General features: G+C 49.6%; 1 protein-coding gene across 1 annotated transcript; it reads left to right on the forward strand.

Annotated features, from left to right (window-relative positions):
• Window positions 1-11,981: 11,981 nt before the first annotated feature.
• On the forward strand, window positions 11,982-12,978 carry LOC136457237 (uncharacterized). The gene is made up of 3 exons (XM_066457301.1): window positions 11,982-12,067; window positions 12,150-12,168; window positions 12,229-12,978. Exons 1-3 carry the CDS (start codon window positions 11,982-11,984, stop codon window positions 12,976-12,978), a joined length of 855 nt encoding a protein of 284 aa, XP_066313398.1.
• The last annotated feature ends 1,575 nt before the right edge of the window (window positions 12,979-14,553 follow it).

Below are 14,553 nucleotides of genomic sequence, written 5' to 3' on the forward strand. Positions count from 1 at the left end.
CGGTCAGCGCAAGAGGGGAATCAGGTTACCCCCAACCCTTTTCCACCGCAACCCCACCAAATACGTAGTCGTCCCTATCCTCGGGGTCTCCTAACCCTAGGCCGACTCCACAATTTGAGCACCCAATCCCTCTAGCCAAATCTAATCTCTCGAGGTTCATCAGGCACTTGTGGAATCCTTCACGGCTACGGTTCGATCTGAACCTACAGTCATGATCCGGTTCAAGATGCATCCAGGAGAGGGCCACAAGAATTTCTATGGTCCTAATCAAGGGTGGGGGTGTGGATCTGGGGGGCAAGGATGGGGTGGTGGTGCTCAAGGGAGGCGACAAGGAAGAGGAGGTCCGAAAAGAGGGAGAGGTAACAACATCTGGGATCGCAAAGATCATCAAGAAGGGAATGTCAAGAAAGTTGCATCTGAAGAGGCACCATCTAACGAAGAGAAAGCTGATGAGAATTGGAAAAAGGCAGCTGAGAAGACTAGAGAGAACCAAGGGCAAGAAGTTGAAAGGCAACAAGAAATCCAAGAGAATAAACAAGGTAACATCGCCCCTGAAGCTCCTGAAGGTCCTCGCAACCTACCTAATCCTGCTCAGAATAGAGTTGCATGTAAAAACTATGGTCTATTCAACCATTTGACTAGAGATTGTAGAAGGTTCTAATGTGAGATCTATGGGCTCAATAATCACACTACATATGACTGTAAACGGTGCGTTCTGTGGAATACTGGTCCTGAACTATGTGCAGCTCTGGTTGAGGATCAAAGCTTTTTTCTTTATTGAAGAGTGTATCGATCCTAGGGTGGCTAGAGAGAAGGATAACATTGTAGTGATTCATGTTGTTCAAGGTCGTGCCACAGCAAAGCAAATTGAGCAACAATTCATCTATCTGGCTGGTTCAAGTACTTGGAAATGGAATGCTAGAGAAGTAGGTGAAAATAGGTTTGTCATGAGGTTTCATAATGCCAAGATGATTATGGATTGGGGTCACATCATGGCTTTTTCTATGAATGATGTTGATGCCTTCCTGAAGGTGGAACAATGGTCACCTAAACTTGGGGCTAAAGGTATGCTTCAACAAGCCTGGTTCAGGGTCAAGGATATTCCTAGAGATTAGAGATCTATTAGAACTATTGCCAAGGTTGGGGGCTTGGTTGGCAAAGTCATGGAGATAGATGAAAAAACTGGGTTCAGGGTAGATTATGTGAGGATTGAAATTGCATGTAGAGATGTTATGAAGGTTCCTAAAACTGTAGAGGGTACTTTGGGTCTATGCATTCATTATTTCATCTTTGAGCGAGAGGTACAAGAAAATGAGACAGTCAGGAAGCTTTCTAGTGGAATCATTGTATCTGGGAAAGAGCCTCAGGCTAAGAAGTTCAAATCTGATGATCAGCCCAAGGTACTTCAATTGACTGGGCCTTCCAACCCTAATGGGCTTGAAAGCAATGAGGCTGGCTCTAGCAAAAATGGACAACATAAAAAAAGCATGCAGTTATCCAACTCTACACCACCAAAGATGAATGTCACTTTATCTGAGAAGAATGTCGAGATAGTGGGGAATCAGAACCGTCCTAGTGATAAAGCCAAACAGCTGGTCTCTGAGCAGGTTCAGTCAAAAAAGAGCAACGAGGGACAGGATGATAGGGTCCACATTCCAGATCATTTTGAAGATTCTAATGCAGAAAGTGAGACGCTTAGTGAGAGGTTCAAGAGAATTAGTGCTTATAATGAAGGCAATCAAGGCGCTTCCAAGAAGGGGGAAGATAATGACAGTCAGCCTATCTGGCGTATGGAAGTTGAAGGTATGGATGATGTTTTAGCTCAGATCATGGATCTAAAAAATTAGTCAAAAATGAGAGAAGCATCACAAGTCTAAGTCAAGTGGGGAAGGCCTCAGATACTACCCTGCTCAGTCAGGATGATAAGGAGGTGACCAATGAAATTTTCATCAACTCTCTGGAAAGTGTGATAACTGATGATGGTCAGCTCAAAGATTTGATCACTGATGAGGGTCAGCTCAAAGATTTGATGGCTATAAGGGAAGGCAACAAGACAGTGAAAATCAATGATGATAGTCAATCCAAGGATGCACCACCTGAGAGAAGAAGAAGTGAAAGATTGAAGAAGGAGATTCTTCTAACAACGCTGGAGAAGAACAAGATGATGGCTAAAAAATGTTCTCTGGAAGGCAACAAAAAAATCATACTCTATTTCTGATATCAATAATGTTGTGTTGGGTAATTTAGCTAAAGATATGGGAGTGCTTGTTCAAAATAATGATTCCGCTACTTTTGACATGCTTAAGGATTTAGAGAATGCTAGGAATTGTTTATATGCAAAACATACCAATAAAAATGTGCTGAATTCTTGTGTTGAGATTGAGGAATTTGTACCTGAGGAAGAAAAGTTAGTTTTAGAAGATGATCATGATAGTGAATCTGATTTTGGGGAAATGGTCATTTTACAGTCCAAAGAAAAAAGTAAGTTGGGAAAAAGAAATTAAAATTCTCCCCAGGGGGAGGAAGCAAGACCAGGAAGATCTTGGCTTGCTGGACTCTAGGATTATTCATGTGAATCTAAATAAAAGAAAAAAACAAAGGAAAAATGATAGTACAAGGTTTATTTTGGAATTGCAGAGGCCTAAGAAAGAAAGGGGTCTCTACATTCTTTAAAAAATCTCATTCTAGAATATAAGTTTCACTTTGTGGGTTTACAAGAAACAATGATTGCTGATTGTGAAGATTCTCTGTTAAGGAAGTTTGATCCTAATCATGAATATCTTTGGACGTGGAACCCTTCAAAGGGCAAATCAGGTGGGATTCTAGTTGGTGCTTTGTTGGAAAGATTTGATGTGGGTTCATTTAAACAGGGAGAATTCATGTTACAATTGAATTTGTGGGATAAGTTTTTAAAGATCAAATGGAATGTTTTGGTGGTATATGGGGCTGCATAAGATGAAAATAAAATAACCTTTTTAGCTGAGTTGTCTCATTTTTGTGCTTCTAATAGTGAGCCGATAGTTATTGGGGGAGATTTCAATATCATTAGATTTACTAAGGAGAAAAATACTTTGGACAGGGTTCATAGACATACTCCTTTATTTAATTCTTTGATTTAATTTTATGAGTTGAGAGAGTTGGTAATGTCTGGTGGTCTTTTTACATGGTCGAATAATCAAGAATATCCCACCCTTGAAAAACTTGATAGGGTGTTGATGACTAAGGAATGGGAGGAACTTTTTCCTTAGGCTTTTGTCAAAAAATTACCTAGAGAAATTTCGGATCATAACCCTCTCATTGTTTCCACTGGCTAGAAGGTGTGCTTGCCTTTTATTCAGTTCAGATTTGATTTAAATTGGCTCAAAAATCCAAACTTTTATACTAATGTTGAAAAAATATGGAACAAGCCATGTAGAGCAAAAACTACTATTGACATGATTCAGCAAAAGTTAAAGTTGTTTAAACAATTCTTTAAAGGTTGGGGTTCAACCTTCAAGGTGAATGGAGGAAACAAAGAAAAGAATTTCAATCTGAATTAGCTAGTTTGGAGGAGATTGAGGAAACTTTTGGTTTATCTGAAGCTCAAATCGATAGAAAGACATGGTTATTACATGAAAATTTTAAAAGCTTAGATCAAGAAGAAGTATATTGGTATGAAAGAAGCCATGAAACATGGCTCTTGTTAGGTGATAACAACACTGCATTTTTTCATAGATGTGCAAATGGGAGGAAACGGAAAAATAACATCTTAAGTTTGGAATGTGACGGGCAGTTAATAGAAGGTGATGATAATTTGGTAAATCATGCATCAGATTATTATGCGGATTTGTTTGGTCTTCCAATTGAATACGATGTACAGTTAGATCTAGATCTTTGGGAAGGGGTTCCGACAGTTTCTGATACTGAAAATACATTCTTATGTTGACCCTTTTCTGAAGAAGAAATTAAGGGGGCTTTGGACTTAATGGAAAAAATTAAAGTCGTGGGGCCAGACAAGATCCCAATCGAATTTTTTATCAGGGGTGTTGGAAAATTGTTAAGAATGACATAATTCAGCTTTTTGATGATTTTTTTAGACAAAAGGTTGATATTAGTAGACTAAATTATGGCATTATTTCATTATTGCCAAAAGTTAAAGATGCCAACAAGGTTCAACAATTTAGGCCAATTTGTCTACTGAATTGCTTATACAAATTGATCACCAAAACTTTAACTTTGAGACTTGAAGTGGTAGCTGACAAACTGATACATAACACGCAAACAACATTTATGAAAAAAAAAGAAATATCATGTCTGGGATAATGTGTCTGCATGAGATTTTGCATGAGACCAAAAGAAGGAAAGAGGTGGGGGTCATTCTTAAATTGGATTTTGAAAAAGCATACGACAAAGTGAATTGAAAGTTGCTCTTTACCTGTCTTGAAAAAAGAGGTTTCAATAGCTTGTGGTGTGACTGGATAAGACAAGTGGTCACCGAGGGGATAGTTTATGTGAAAGTCAATAACAAACTTAGACATTATATTAAGAGTTACAAAGGTGTTACACAAGGAGATCCCCTGTCACCAATTTTATTCATTTTTGTAGCAGACTATTTGACTAGGATGGCTTATAAAGCACAAAGAAATGGTTTGATAACTGGTTTGATTAGTCACATTATTCCCAATGGAGTTGTGATATTGCAGTATGCTGATGATACAATTGTCCTTTTAAAACATGATATAAATGGTGCTGTTCACATGAAGTTGCTTTTGTATTTGTTTGAAATGCTTGCTGGCCTTAAGATAAACTTCAACAAAAGTGAATTTTTCATGATTAATGATCAAGAGAATTAGGGGCAGACATATGCTGATATTTTCAATTGCCAAGTGGGTCTTTTTCCAATTAAATATCTGGGGGTTCCTGTGAGCCCTAGCAGATTAAAGGTTTGTGACTGGATGCCCTTAGTTGAAAAAAATCTGAAAAAATTGGATGTTTGGAAAGGTAGCTCTTTATCAATTGCAGGAAGATCTACTTTGATAGGATCCAGTCTGAACAATTCACCAATCTACCATATGTCTATTTATCTTTTACCCAAAACCATCATAAAAAGGTTAGACAAAATAAGAAGAACTTTTTTCTGGCAAGGAGGGGGTACAAAGAATAAATATCATCTTGTTAAATGGGAAATAATTTGCAAAAGTAAGAAACAAGGAGGTTTAGGTATTAAAGATTTAAGAAGAATGAACATAAGTTTGTTATGCAAGTGGTGGTGGAAACTTGAGAGGAAAGACGGGTTATGGCAAGAGATTGTAAGATATAAGTATTTGAGGAACAAATCTATATATGAAATAAAACATAGTCTAAATGTTTCTGCCATGTGGTCTGATCTTCTCAAGGTGAAGGACATCTATCTACAGGGGAGAGAGATTAAAGCTGGTAAGGGAGAATTAACCAGTTTTTGGCTTGATAGTTGGCTATATGATGAACCTTTGTCTTCTTGTGCTCCTATTCTGTTTGAATTATGTGATAATAAGAATGTGACTGTTGCACAAGTTAGAAATGGTTTCAATATAACTTTTAGACGCTAGCTTTTTGAGGAACTTAGAATCTGTTGGGATAAAATCTGTTTTGATATGTCTGTTTTCCAGTTTACTGACATTCTTGATTCAGTTATATGGAAATTGGAGAAGAAAGGTACCTTTTCTGTCAAAACTGCATACAATGGTCTATCTAGATCTGAGACTGGAATTTATCATAAAAGAATTTGGAAAGGTAGGATTCCTGCCAAGATAAAGATTTTTCATTGGCTCATATCCAATGAAGCTATTTTGACCAAAGAGAATTTGAAAAAAAAGGAAATGGTAGGGCGATCCTCAATGTGTTTTCTGTGATAATGTGGAAACTACTGACCAAAGAGAATTTGAAAAAAAGGAAATGGCAGGGCGATCCTCAATGTGTTTTCTATGATAATTTGGCAACATATTATATGCAAACCAACCAGCCTATGCAAACTTAAAAACTACCAATCAAAACCATTAGATGCTGATCCAATGGATAGGGTGAGGGGGCTTAAGCGAAAAAAAGGCTGACGGGTGGGGGGCTTAAGTGCAAAAAAATCCCACCTCTCACCCTATCCATTGGACCAGCATCTCGTGGTCCTGATTGATAGTTTTCAAGTTTGCACAGGTTGGTTGGTTTGCACCTGATACGTTACCTTTTTTCAATGCCCGATTGCTAAGGTTATTTGGTTGTTGCTAAATATTTTGGTGCTAACAATATCCCAGTGAATTTGCAACAATGTTGGCGTTGGTGTGAAATTTGGTTGCCTTTTGGCAAGAAATTTCATCCCTAGGGGATTGGGGCAATCTGCTGGGCGATTTGGAAATGCGGGAATAAAGCAAGTTTTGAGAAAAAGCTGATTACCAGTCCACTTGAGATAATCTGCCACGCTTGTGCACTGATGATATATTGGGCAGGGCTCTACTCCGAGATGGACTAGGAACAGCTGGTGGAAGGCGCAAATCTAATGTTGAAAGTTGCTAAAGAAATCCTGGCGGTCCAGACGGCGCGACAAGTGAACAAGCTGCTGATCCAGGATGGAGAAACCTCAAGTCCGGATGAAGACGAAACCTGAATGAGTGAAGTCTGTGACTCAGTGGTCCTTTTGGGAACATCGATCTTTTAGGGACCCTGTTCGCGTAGTTCTGTTGCGCATTTGTTAACTGTTTTCTTTTGGCTGGCTGCTAGCATGTGTTGAATGTCGATCGCTGGAGGTTGTGATCAGGTTAAACTCTTCTTTTGAGCTCGTCTGCCCAGTTCTGGTTCCAGGCTAGACAGCCTCTTTGGTTAGTTTGGTTTAGCCGTTGCTTAGGCTCCCTGTTGATGTTTGCATCATTAGGCTTTCCTGCCTCTCTTCTTTCTTTACCTATCTGTCGATGTTTTGGACCGGGGGGTCTTCAACAGACCAGTGAATTTGTGCTACGTGTTCCCAATCCCAGATGGTGATGCAAAGAGACACAAGGATTATACTGGTTCAGACAATTGGTGCCCTACGTCCAGTCTGAGAAATCGATCTTGTATTCTTTGCACTGAAGTGCTTGTAGTAGGGGGTTACAAGCACGGTGAGAGAGGGAGATAGTCCCAGGTCTCGGTGGGAAGTGATGTGGGCTGCTTGAGACGTTACTCTCAGGCGGCAGGGAAATGTGCGTGTTACAGGGTGTTGTCCTTTGTGAGTCCCTCTCCCCTCGAAATGGCCCAAGTCCTTTCCTTTTATAGTTTGAAGGGAGGACAAGGGTACTACATGTGCTAACTATACGGCGTCGTGTGAACAGAGGCGGCGTGTCCGAGCCCTGTAGCCTATTCCTGTGGTGGTGTGGTCGTCGGAGTGGTCCGTCCTTGGAGCGCTGTGGCGACGTGCTGGTCACATCTGATCCTGTGTGTCATGGGAGCTCTAGGGCTGCCTCGGGGAGGGCATGGCGGTCAGCGTGCGGATCGCTGTGGATCGACTGCGCGCGAGGTCGAGGCTTGGTTGGTGCTGAGGCCAAACCGTGACGGGGGTCTTGGCAGATGTGAATCTCGAGATGGCCGAGGCCCTGTCGTAGGGTGTTGAGGCTCAGAGGGAGCGGTCGTTCTGGTGCGCTGGTTCGGAGGTGATGATGACCCGGGCCAGGCTTCCCATGCCGCGTTGTCTTCGGGGTGGAGATCGTGGGGCACAGTGTAGTGCAGGCGCCGATCATGGGCACAACGCCAGAATACAGTGGCCGGTAATCCCTGCCATGCCCTGTCTCAGCCGGTGTGGCGCTGATGCGACTTCTTGTCCCGTCAGCCACTCCATGGTGTCGAGCCGCCGTCCGGCTGAGATTGCGGGAGTGATTGACGCATTAATAGGACGTGACGTGCTGTCGAGAAGACTAGCCGAGGCGGGGCTGAAGGGTTATTGACAAGCCAGCCTCGAGTGATACGAAGAATGGCTGTCTCATTCGAGGCTGTACGCACGGGGCCTCGGGCGAGACAAAGATTGAGTCTCCTTGCCGAGACCTTCCGCGAGAGGCCTCGCGCGAGGCGGAGATTTTGTCAGGGCGTCGAGACCCCCCGTGCGAGGCCTCAGGCAAGGCGGAGAGCCAGTGGGCTCGGATAGGGCCGGCGATGAACCCATGGCTTACCTTCTTGCTTCGTTGTTGATGGGATTTAAGTGACTCTTTTGGTGTACGCTCGGGGTACCCCGTTTTATGGTACCCGACAGTAGCCCTCGAGCTTTAGGGGGAGTGCGTGCACTCTCCCTAAGGGTTTGTTGAGATTTGGCTTGCAGCGGCCCCGTAGGGATTGTGTTTCGCTCCTTGAGGTTTCGGTGGGTGCGCGCGAGCGCACCCGCCGGGTGTAGCCCCCGAGGCCCAGGAGGAGTGGATTTTACTCCTCCAGGGGCTTTTTTCATGTTTTGAGTGAGGAGTTTTTATCGTATTTGTCGAGCCCACAAGTGCGAGTTCAGGTCGTAGGGTTTCGGCAAGGTCGCAGGGAGAGCCCCCGAGCCTCTACATGAAGCGAGAGGGCGGTCAGGGGTGTCCCTGATTTTTTGTGCGACCCTCACGCTTCCTTTTCACTCGGAAGGAGGGGTGGAATGTGCCAGGCTACCCTCGGTGGGCACGAGCGGTGGCACTTCTAGTGAGCTGTTATCGGGTAAGCCCGAGTGGAGGCCCGTGCCCCATTCGCTAGAGGATGGCTAGCGGTCCGGAGACGTACTCCAAGAGTACCAGAGGGTTTCTCTAGTGGGTGCCGATGCCATTCGCTGGGCCTCGGTGGCTCGGTGCCTCTCTATGGTGGGATCCTATTTGGAGACCTCCCTGCCGGTCTTGGACATGACTTAGGACGCCCCGAGCGATCGTTTGCTCGGGCCTCGGCTATTCACGGGCTCGCCCATAGTCGTCCCTGACTCTGTTGCCCTGGGGCGGCTGTCAAAACCTTAGGGGGCCAGCCTTCGAACCCCTGGACCGTAACGGGCTCGGTGCCCTTTATCGTATTTGTAACGAAACTTCTAGCGCGAGCTTAGGTCGCTTGTCTTTGTCTTGGATGCAGGAGGAGCCTCCCGAGCCTCCGCCCGGAGCGAGAGGGCGGTCAGGGGTCCCCTGGCTTTTTTGTTCGACCCTCACATATCCTTTTTGTTTGGACAGAGGGGTTATTTGCTGAGCCCATTCGGGTGTGAGCCGGAGCCGCTAGGTCTCAGCAAGATTGCTGGAAGAGCCCCCTAGCCTCTACACGGAGCGAGAGGGCCATTGGGAGTTCCCCTGGCTTTTTGTACGCCCCTCATGCATGAGGGTTTGTTTGCCGAGGCCCCTTTAGGTGCGAACCTAGGTCGTAGGGTCTCGGCATATCTGCAGGAAGGGCTCCCTAGCCTCTGCATGGAGCGAGAGGGCCGTCAGGAGCTCCCCTTGCTTTTTGTACGACTCTCGCGCTTTCTTTTTGCTTGGAAGGAGGGGTTGTTTTGCCGAGCCCCTTCGAGTGCGAGCCAGGGTCGCTAGGTCTCGGCAAGGTTGCAGGAAGAGCCCCCTAGCCTCTGCATGGAGCAAGAGGTCCGTTAGGAGCTCCCCTGGCTTTTTTGTATGACCCTCACGCTTCCTTTTTGCTCGGAAGGAGGGGTGGAATGTGTCAGGCTACCCTCGGTGGGCACGAGCGGTGGCACTTCCGGTGAGCTGTTATCGGGTAAGTCCGAGTAGAGGCCCATGCCCCGTTCGCTAGGGGATGGCTAGCGGTCCGGAGACACACTCCAAGAGTACCGGAGGGTTTCTCTAGTGGGTGCCGAGGCCGTTCGCTGGGCCTCGGTGGCTCGGTGTCTCCCTATGGTGGGATCCCATTCGGAGACCTCTCTACCAGTCTCGGACACGACTTAGGGCGTCCCAAGCATTTTGCTTGCTTAGGCCTTGACCCCATGTGGGCTCGCCCACGGTCGTCCCTGACTCTGTTGTCCTAGGGCGGCTATCAAAACCCCTAGGGGCCCAGCCTTTGAACCCCTAGACCGTAATAGGCTCAGAGCCCGGTTCCTTCATCTGAAAGGAATGGGGCGGGGGGGGGGATATCTTCCCCATTGGCTCGACAATGGCTGGCACGCCTTTTGAGGTGGTTTTCTGGGGAGGTGGAACGACACCTGTTGCCGTAGTGGTCGGGCGCGACATGGTGGATGGGACGTAACTGTTCCCGCAATTAATAAGAAAAAAGGTGGGCATGTGGGCGGTAAAATCGGATTGGGGTTAACCGCGCTGGATCCAGGGGAAACTTCCCCGATTTCATCGCCCGTCCGTTTCACCTTCACCCTGCATAAATACTCAAAGAGCCTCGCCCTTCCTCATGTTACCTTGCCTACGTTAGTTCTGCCTCCATCGAGCCATCGCTGGAGTAGCGGGTGCCGGGAAGAAGAAGCGAGAAGAGCGAGCCAGGGAGAGAGCGAGAGAGAGAGAGAAAACTCACCGCCGCATTCGATCCCTCCATCGCATCCATGGCCGGTGACATCGTTGTCATCGAGGCAGACCCTTAGGATCCGTCTGACGTCACCGTGGAGATGCTTCAGTCGCTCATCAATGGTGGACTCCTTCATCCGGTGATGGACCCCAACAGGCCAGAGTGGATTGCTCCGTTGGGCAAGCCAGAGCCGAGGCCTCACGACGGTTATGTCATGAGCTTCGTCTCCTTTCACAAGCACGGCCTCGGTGTCCCGGTGGATCGGTTCATGCGGGTGCTCCCACACTACTATGGCGTGGAGCTCCACAACTTCAACCCCAACTCCATCGCACAGGTGGCCATCTTCGTTGTCGTCTGCGAGGGGTACTTGGGGATTGCTCCCCATTGGGAGTTGTGGCTCCATCTCTTCCGGGCGAGGCATACCACTAAGCCGACAGGCACGTCGGGCACGAGGAAAGCGACAAGGGCCGGCGGCTGCACTCTCCAAGTGCGCCAGGTCCGCCAACACCTCTACATCCCAGCCCAGCTCATGTCATCCAATCGTCGATGGTACACAAGCTGGTTCTATCTTCGCAACGACGATGGAGGACTTCCCCCCTACACTGGGCGGATTGTGGGGAACTACCCAGAGAGGTGGAAGTACAGCGTCCCGAGGGAGGATCAGCCCAAGCTGCAGCCGCTTCTAGAGGGGCTAGAGAGGCTATGGGGCCATGGCCTTACCGCGGCTGTGGTCGTGGCTACCTTCCACTACTGGAGGGTGCTACCGCTGATGGCTCGGCGGCGGCGGCTGTTCGAGATGAGGCCAGGTGAGCCTAATGAGGGCATCCAGATGTCCTCCTCTGCTCTTTTCGACGAGGAAATTCTTTGTCGGGTGGGGGAGATGGTGGAGGCGAAGCTGAGGGGCGGCAACTTGACCCCCATCACGGGGGTTCCTTTCGCTGGTAAGTCATGAGCCGCTATAACCCCCGAGCCTCCTCTGTTTCTCCTTACTTCTCATTCCCTTATGTGCGTTCGTCATTCCTGTAGGGGATGAGGGACGTGCGCGCCTCTCCGCCGCCTGTTCCTGAGGACGTGAGGTGGCGGGCGATAAACCAGGCACACACCGAGGTGCAGAAAAAACAGAAGGACGCCAAGGTGGCAAAGCGTACGAAGAAGATCCTCGCGCACGAGGAACTGGACAAGCGCCGCCGTCAACAAAGGAAGGATGGCCTCCTGTTGGAGGAGTCCTCGTCGCCGTCGATATCGATGGATGCCTTGGACGGGGATGATGAGGGCGAGGTCCCCTAGACCATCTCCCTAACGTAGGGGAGGTGGTGCCTGGGGCATTGGCAAGCAGCCCGGCACTCCCGGGAGGAGGAGGAGGAGCTGACCCGGGGTCGGTAATTGCCCGCTCTGGGGCCAAGGCCAACATGCCCAAGGCGCGGGCATTGGGTAAATGTGCCATCAGCCCAGTGGGCTCGGCGGCAGTGGTGGAGCAAGTGGCAGCGGAGGTGATGCAACTGCTGCCACAGAGGACCGAGGGGGCGCTGGGGTCCATTGAGGACTAACTGGCGCCGATGGACACGGAGGCCATGCCTCTGCTGCCACCACCACCTTTGCGAACAAGGGTCGCCGTGGCGAAGCGGTTGCCGCCCCGCTTGAGGTAGGTGTATTTTTGGTGGGGTCGCATTGCTTTCCATTCGTTCTTTTGTCTCGTGTTGACTCTGTGAACGTCTTGTCCTTAGTCAGAAGCGACCTACGGAGGTGCCTACCTTGGCGCCCCTTAAAGCACTCAAGGTTAGCCCTGGCTCCACTGCCCACTAGGTGGTGGAGGTGCATGCCGACCTACAACGTGGCGTGGCGTCAGCGAGGGCCGACCTGAAGGAGCCGTCCACCCAAGGAGGGGCTACCGAGGCGGCCCTGACACAGGAGGGGGAGGAAGCGCCTCCGCCACGCGATGGCGAGACCCATGAGTCAGATGCGGCCGAGGTTCCCTTGGCCGCCGAGACCACCGGGACCAAGGTCCCCGGGGTTTCACAGGTCAGGGCAACAGAGGCCGCGGCACCTAGGACCATCGAGGCCGCTGCGGTGGGTACCGGAGCCCTCGCAACCACCGAGGCTACGATGGTGGAGGCTGGAGCCCTTGAGACCACCGAGGCCACGATGGCGGAGGCTAGAGCCCCTGGGACCGTCGAGGCTGACGTGAATGCGGCAAGGCTATCGGCCCAGGAAGTGGAGACGAGGGCCGCGGAGGCCTTGGCGGCCCCTTTGGTTCAAGGCCGGCCGCCGTTGCGGGAGAGCGCCCGGGAGGTGGAAGTTCTTCTGATCTCCTCCGATGATACTTCCCGGGCGCAGGAGATAGCCAGCACCAAGGCGGCCGGTGTCGTGGAACAGCCGGTTCCAACCCCGGGCGAGGGAAGCTCGGCCCTCGTGCGGGTGCGGCCCGAGCCCCGCGGGTGGAACCACCCGCTTGTCCTATGGCAAAGCCGGGATGATCCTGAGTCAGAGCCTCTGTTTGCCATCAAGGACGCGGCCGAGGGCAATCGCTGGGACACGTTCAAGCAGTACCGCTAGCTGGCGGAGCGGTCTCTACAGACGGCGCTGTCCGTGGTGGCCAACGATTTGCCCAGAGTTGCCTAGGTTCGTGCTTTCTTTCCCCATGCGGTGGTCTTTTTCCGAGTTTTCTTTGTAGGGATTGACCCCTGTTCTGCTTTTCCCCAGGAGCTCGAGACCCAGTCTCTTGGGAAGTCGGTCTTTCTCCAGTGGGAGAGGGACGTCTGGGACCAGCTTTAGTGGCAGAAGGGCCTTCTTGTAGGCGCCAACGAGATCCTATCGGTGCGGAGCGCAGAGGTGGAGGACCCCCGCCTTCGTTGTGCCAACACAAAGGTCAAGGCGGCCATGGCTCAGGAGCAGCTCGCCCCTCTGGCGGCGCGGGTCAAGGAGTTGGAGGAGGAGCTCACCCACGTGGCCAGTGATCGGGACGCCTTTAGGTCTCGAGCCGAAGAAGCTACGATCTCGACCATGGCTCTTGCTGGGCAGCTAGGGGCAGAACAGAATGCACACCAGCTGACGAAAGGCACTTTGGATGAGGCCCTTGTAGTGGCTGAGGCCTCGTGAACTGAGGCTATGGTTTGGAGGGGAAAGGCCGAGGGTGAGTCCTAGTCCTTTCATTTTATTCACTTTTTCTTATGTTCGTTCCCTAACTTCCCGGTGTGACACAGAGCTGGGGAGTGAAGCTTCTAGGGTGGCTGAGGCTTCTCGGGTCGAGGCTTAGCGCCTGAAGGAGAAAGCTGAGGCCTTTTGGGTCAATGCCCAACGCTGGGAGCTTAAGGCCAAGGGTGAGTTCCGTAGGCTTCCGTCCCTATTTGGCTTGTTTTTTCTCTTGCTCAACCCCATTCCGTTTCCCATGGTACAGAGTCAGAGGTGGAGGTTACCTGGGTAGTCGAGGCTTCCAGCGCGGTGCAGACGGTGCTCGAGACTGAGATCGAGGAGCACGAGACGCTGAAGAGTGCCGCCCGTGCCGCCTGCGAGGCCCTAGTGGTCGAGGGGGTTCAGTTAGGCAGCTCCCTTAGGAGCCGTCTGATTGCACTGAGCAGTCAAGTGCGTGAGCGACTCTGAGGAGCGCTGCATACGGGCGTTAAGCGCGCACTGGCCGTCATCGCCTCGCACTATGTCGGTGTTGACCTTCAAGCCATCAGCGATGGCTATGTCTTGCCCGATGATGATGATGAGGCCGACGAGGTGGTGATGAAGCTGTTGGAGGCGGTGAAAGGCCCTGGCACGGCGCTGGCAATGTTTTTCAAAGAGGAGGTGGTCCCTCCCCCATCGTCTACCGATGCCAGGGGTCCTGAGCCTTGACCTAGGCCAAAGCGGCCATGTAAATAGAGTAGGAATTAAATTTGTATCGTAACGCTTGTGGCCGTCGAGGCCTTTTAAAGTACTCGTGTTTCTTTAATCACTTGTCTTGTATTTCCGGGCCTCTGCCCTCTTGTTGTCTCTGATCTGATTTCTTAGCAAAAAACCTCTTTAGAGCCTAAGCCGTCCCCTAGGTGAAAGGTGGTGAGGGAGCGCCATAGCCCGGAGGCTTAGGTCATCTTGCGGCTCTACCGGCCTTCTGGCCCTGAGATGGGCTTTTGGTCCTTGGGTTTT

Source organism: Miscanthus floridulus, chromosome 1, assembly GCF_019320115.1.
Source record: "Miscanthus floridulus cultivar M001 chromosome 1, ASM1932011v1, whole genome shotgun sequence".
NCBI lineage: Eukaryota > Viridiplantae > Streptophyta > Magnoliopsida > Poales > Poaceae > Miscanthus > Miscanthus floridulus.

Coding starts and splice junctions, on each gene's coding strand:
- LOC136457237 (XM_066457301.1), top strand. CDS start 11,982: ATGGACACGGAGGCCATGCCTCTGCTGCCACCACCACCTTTGCGAACA.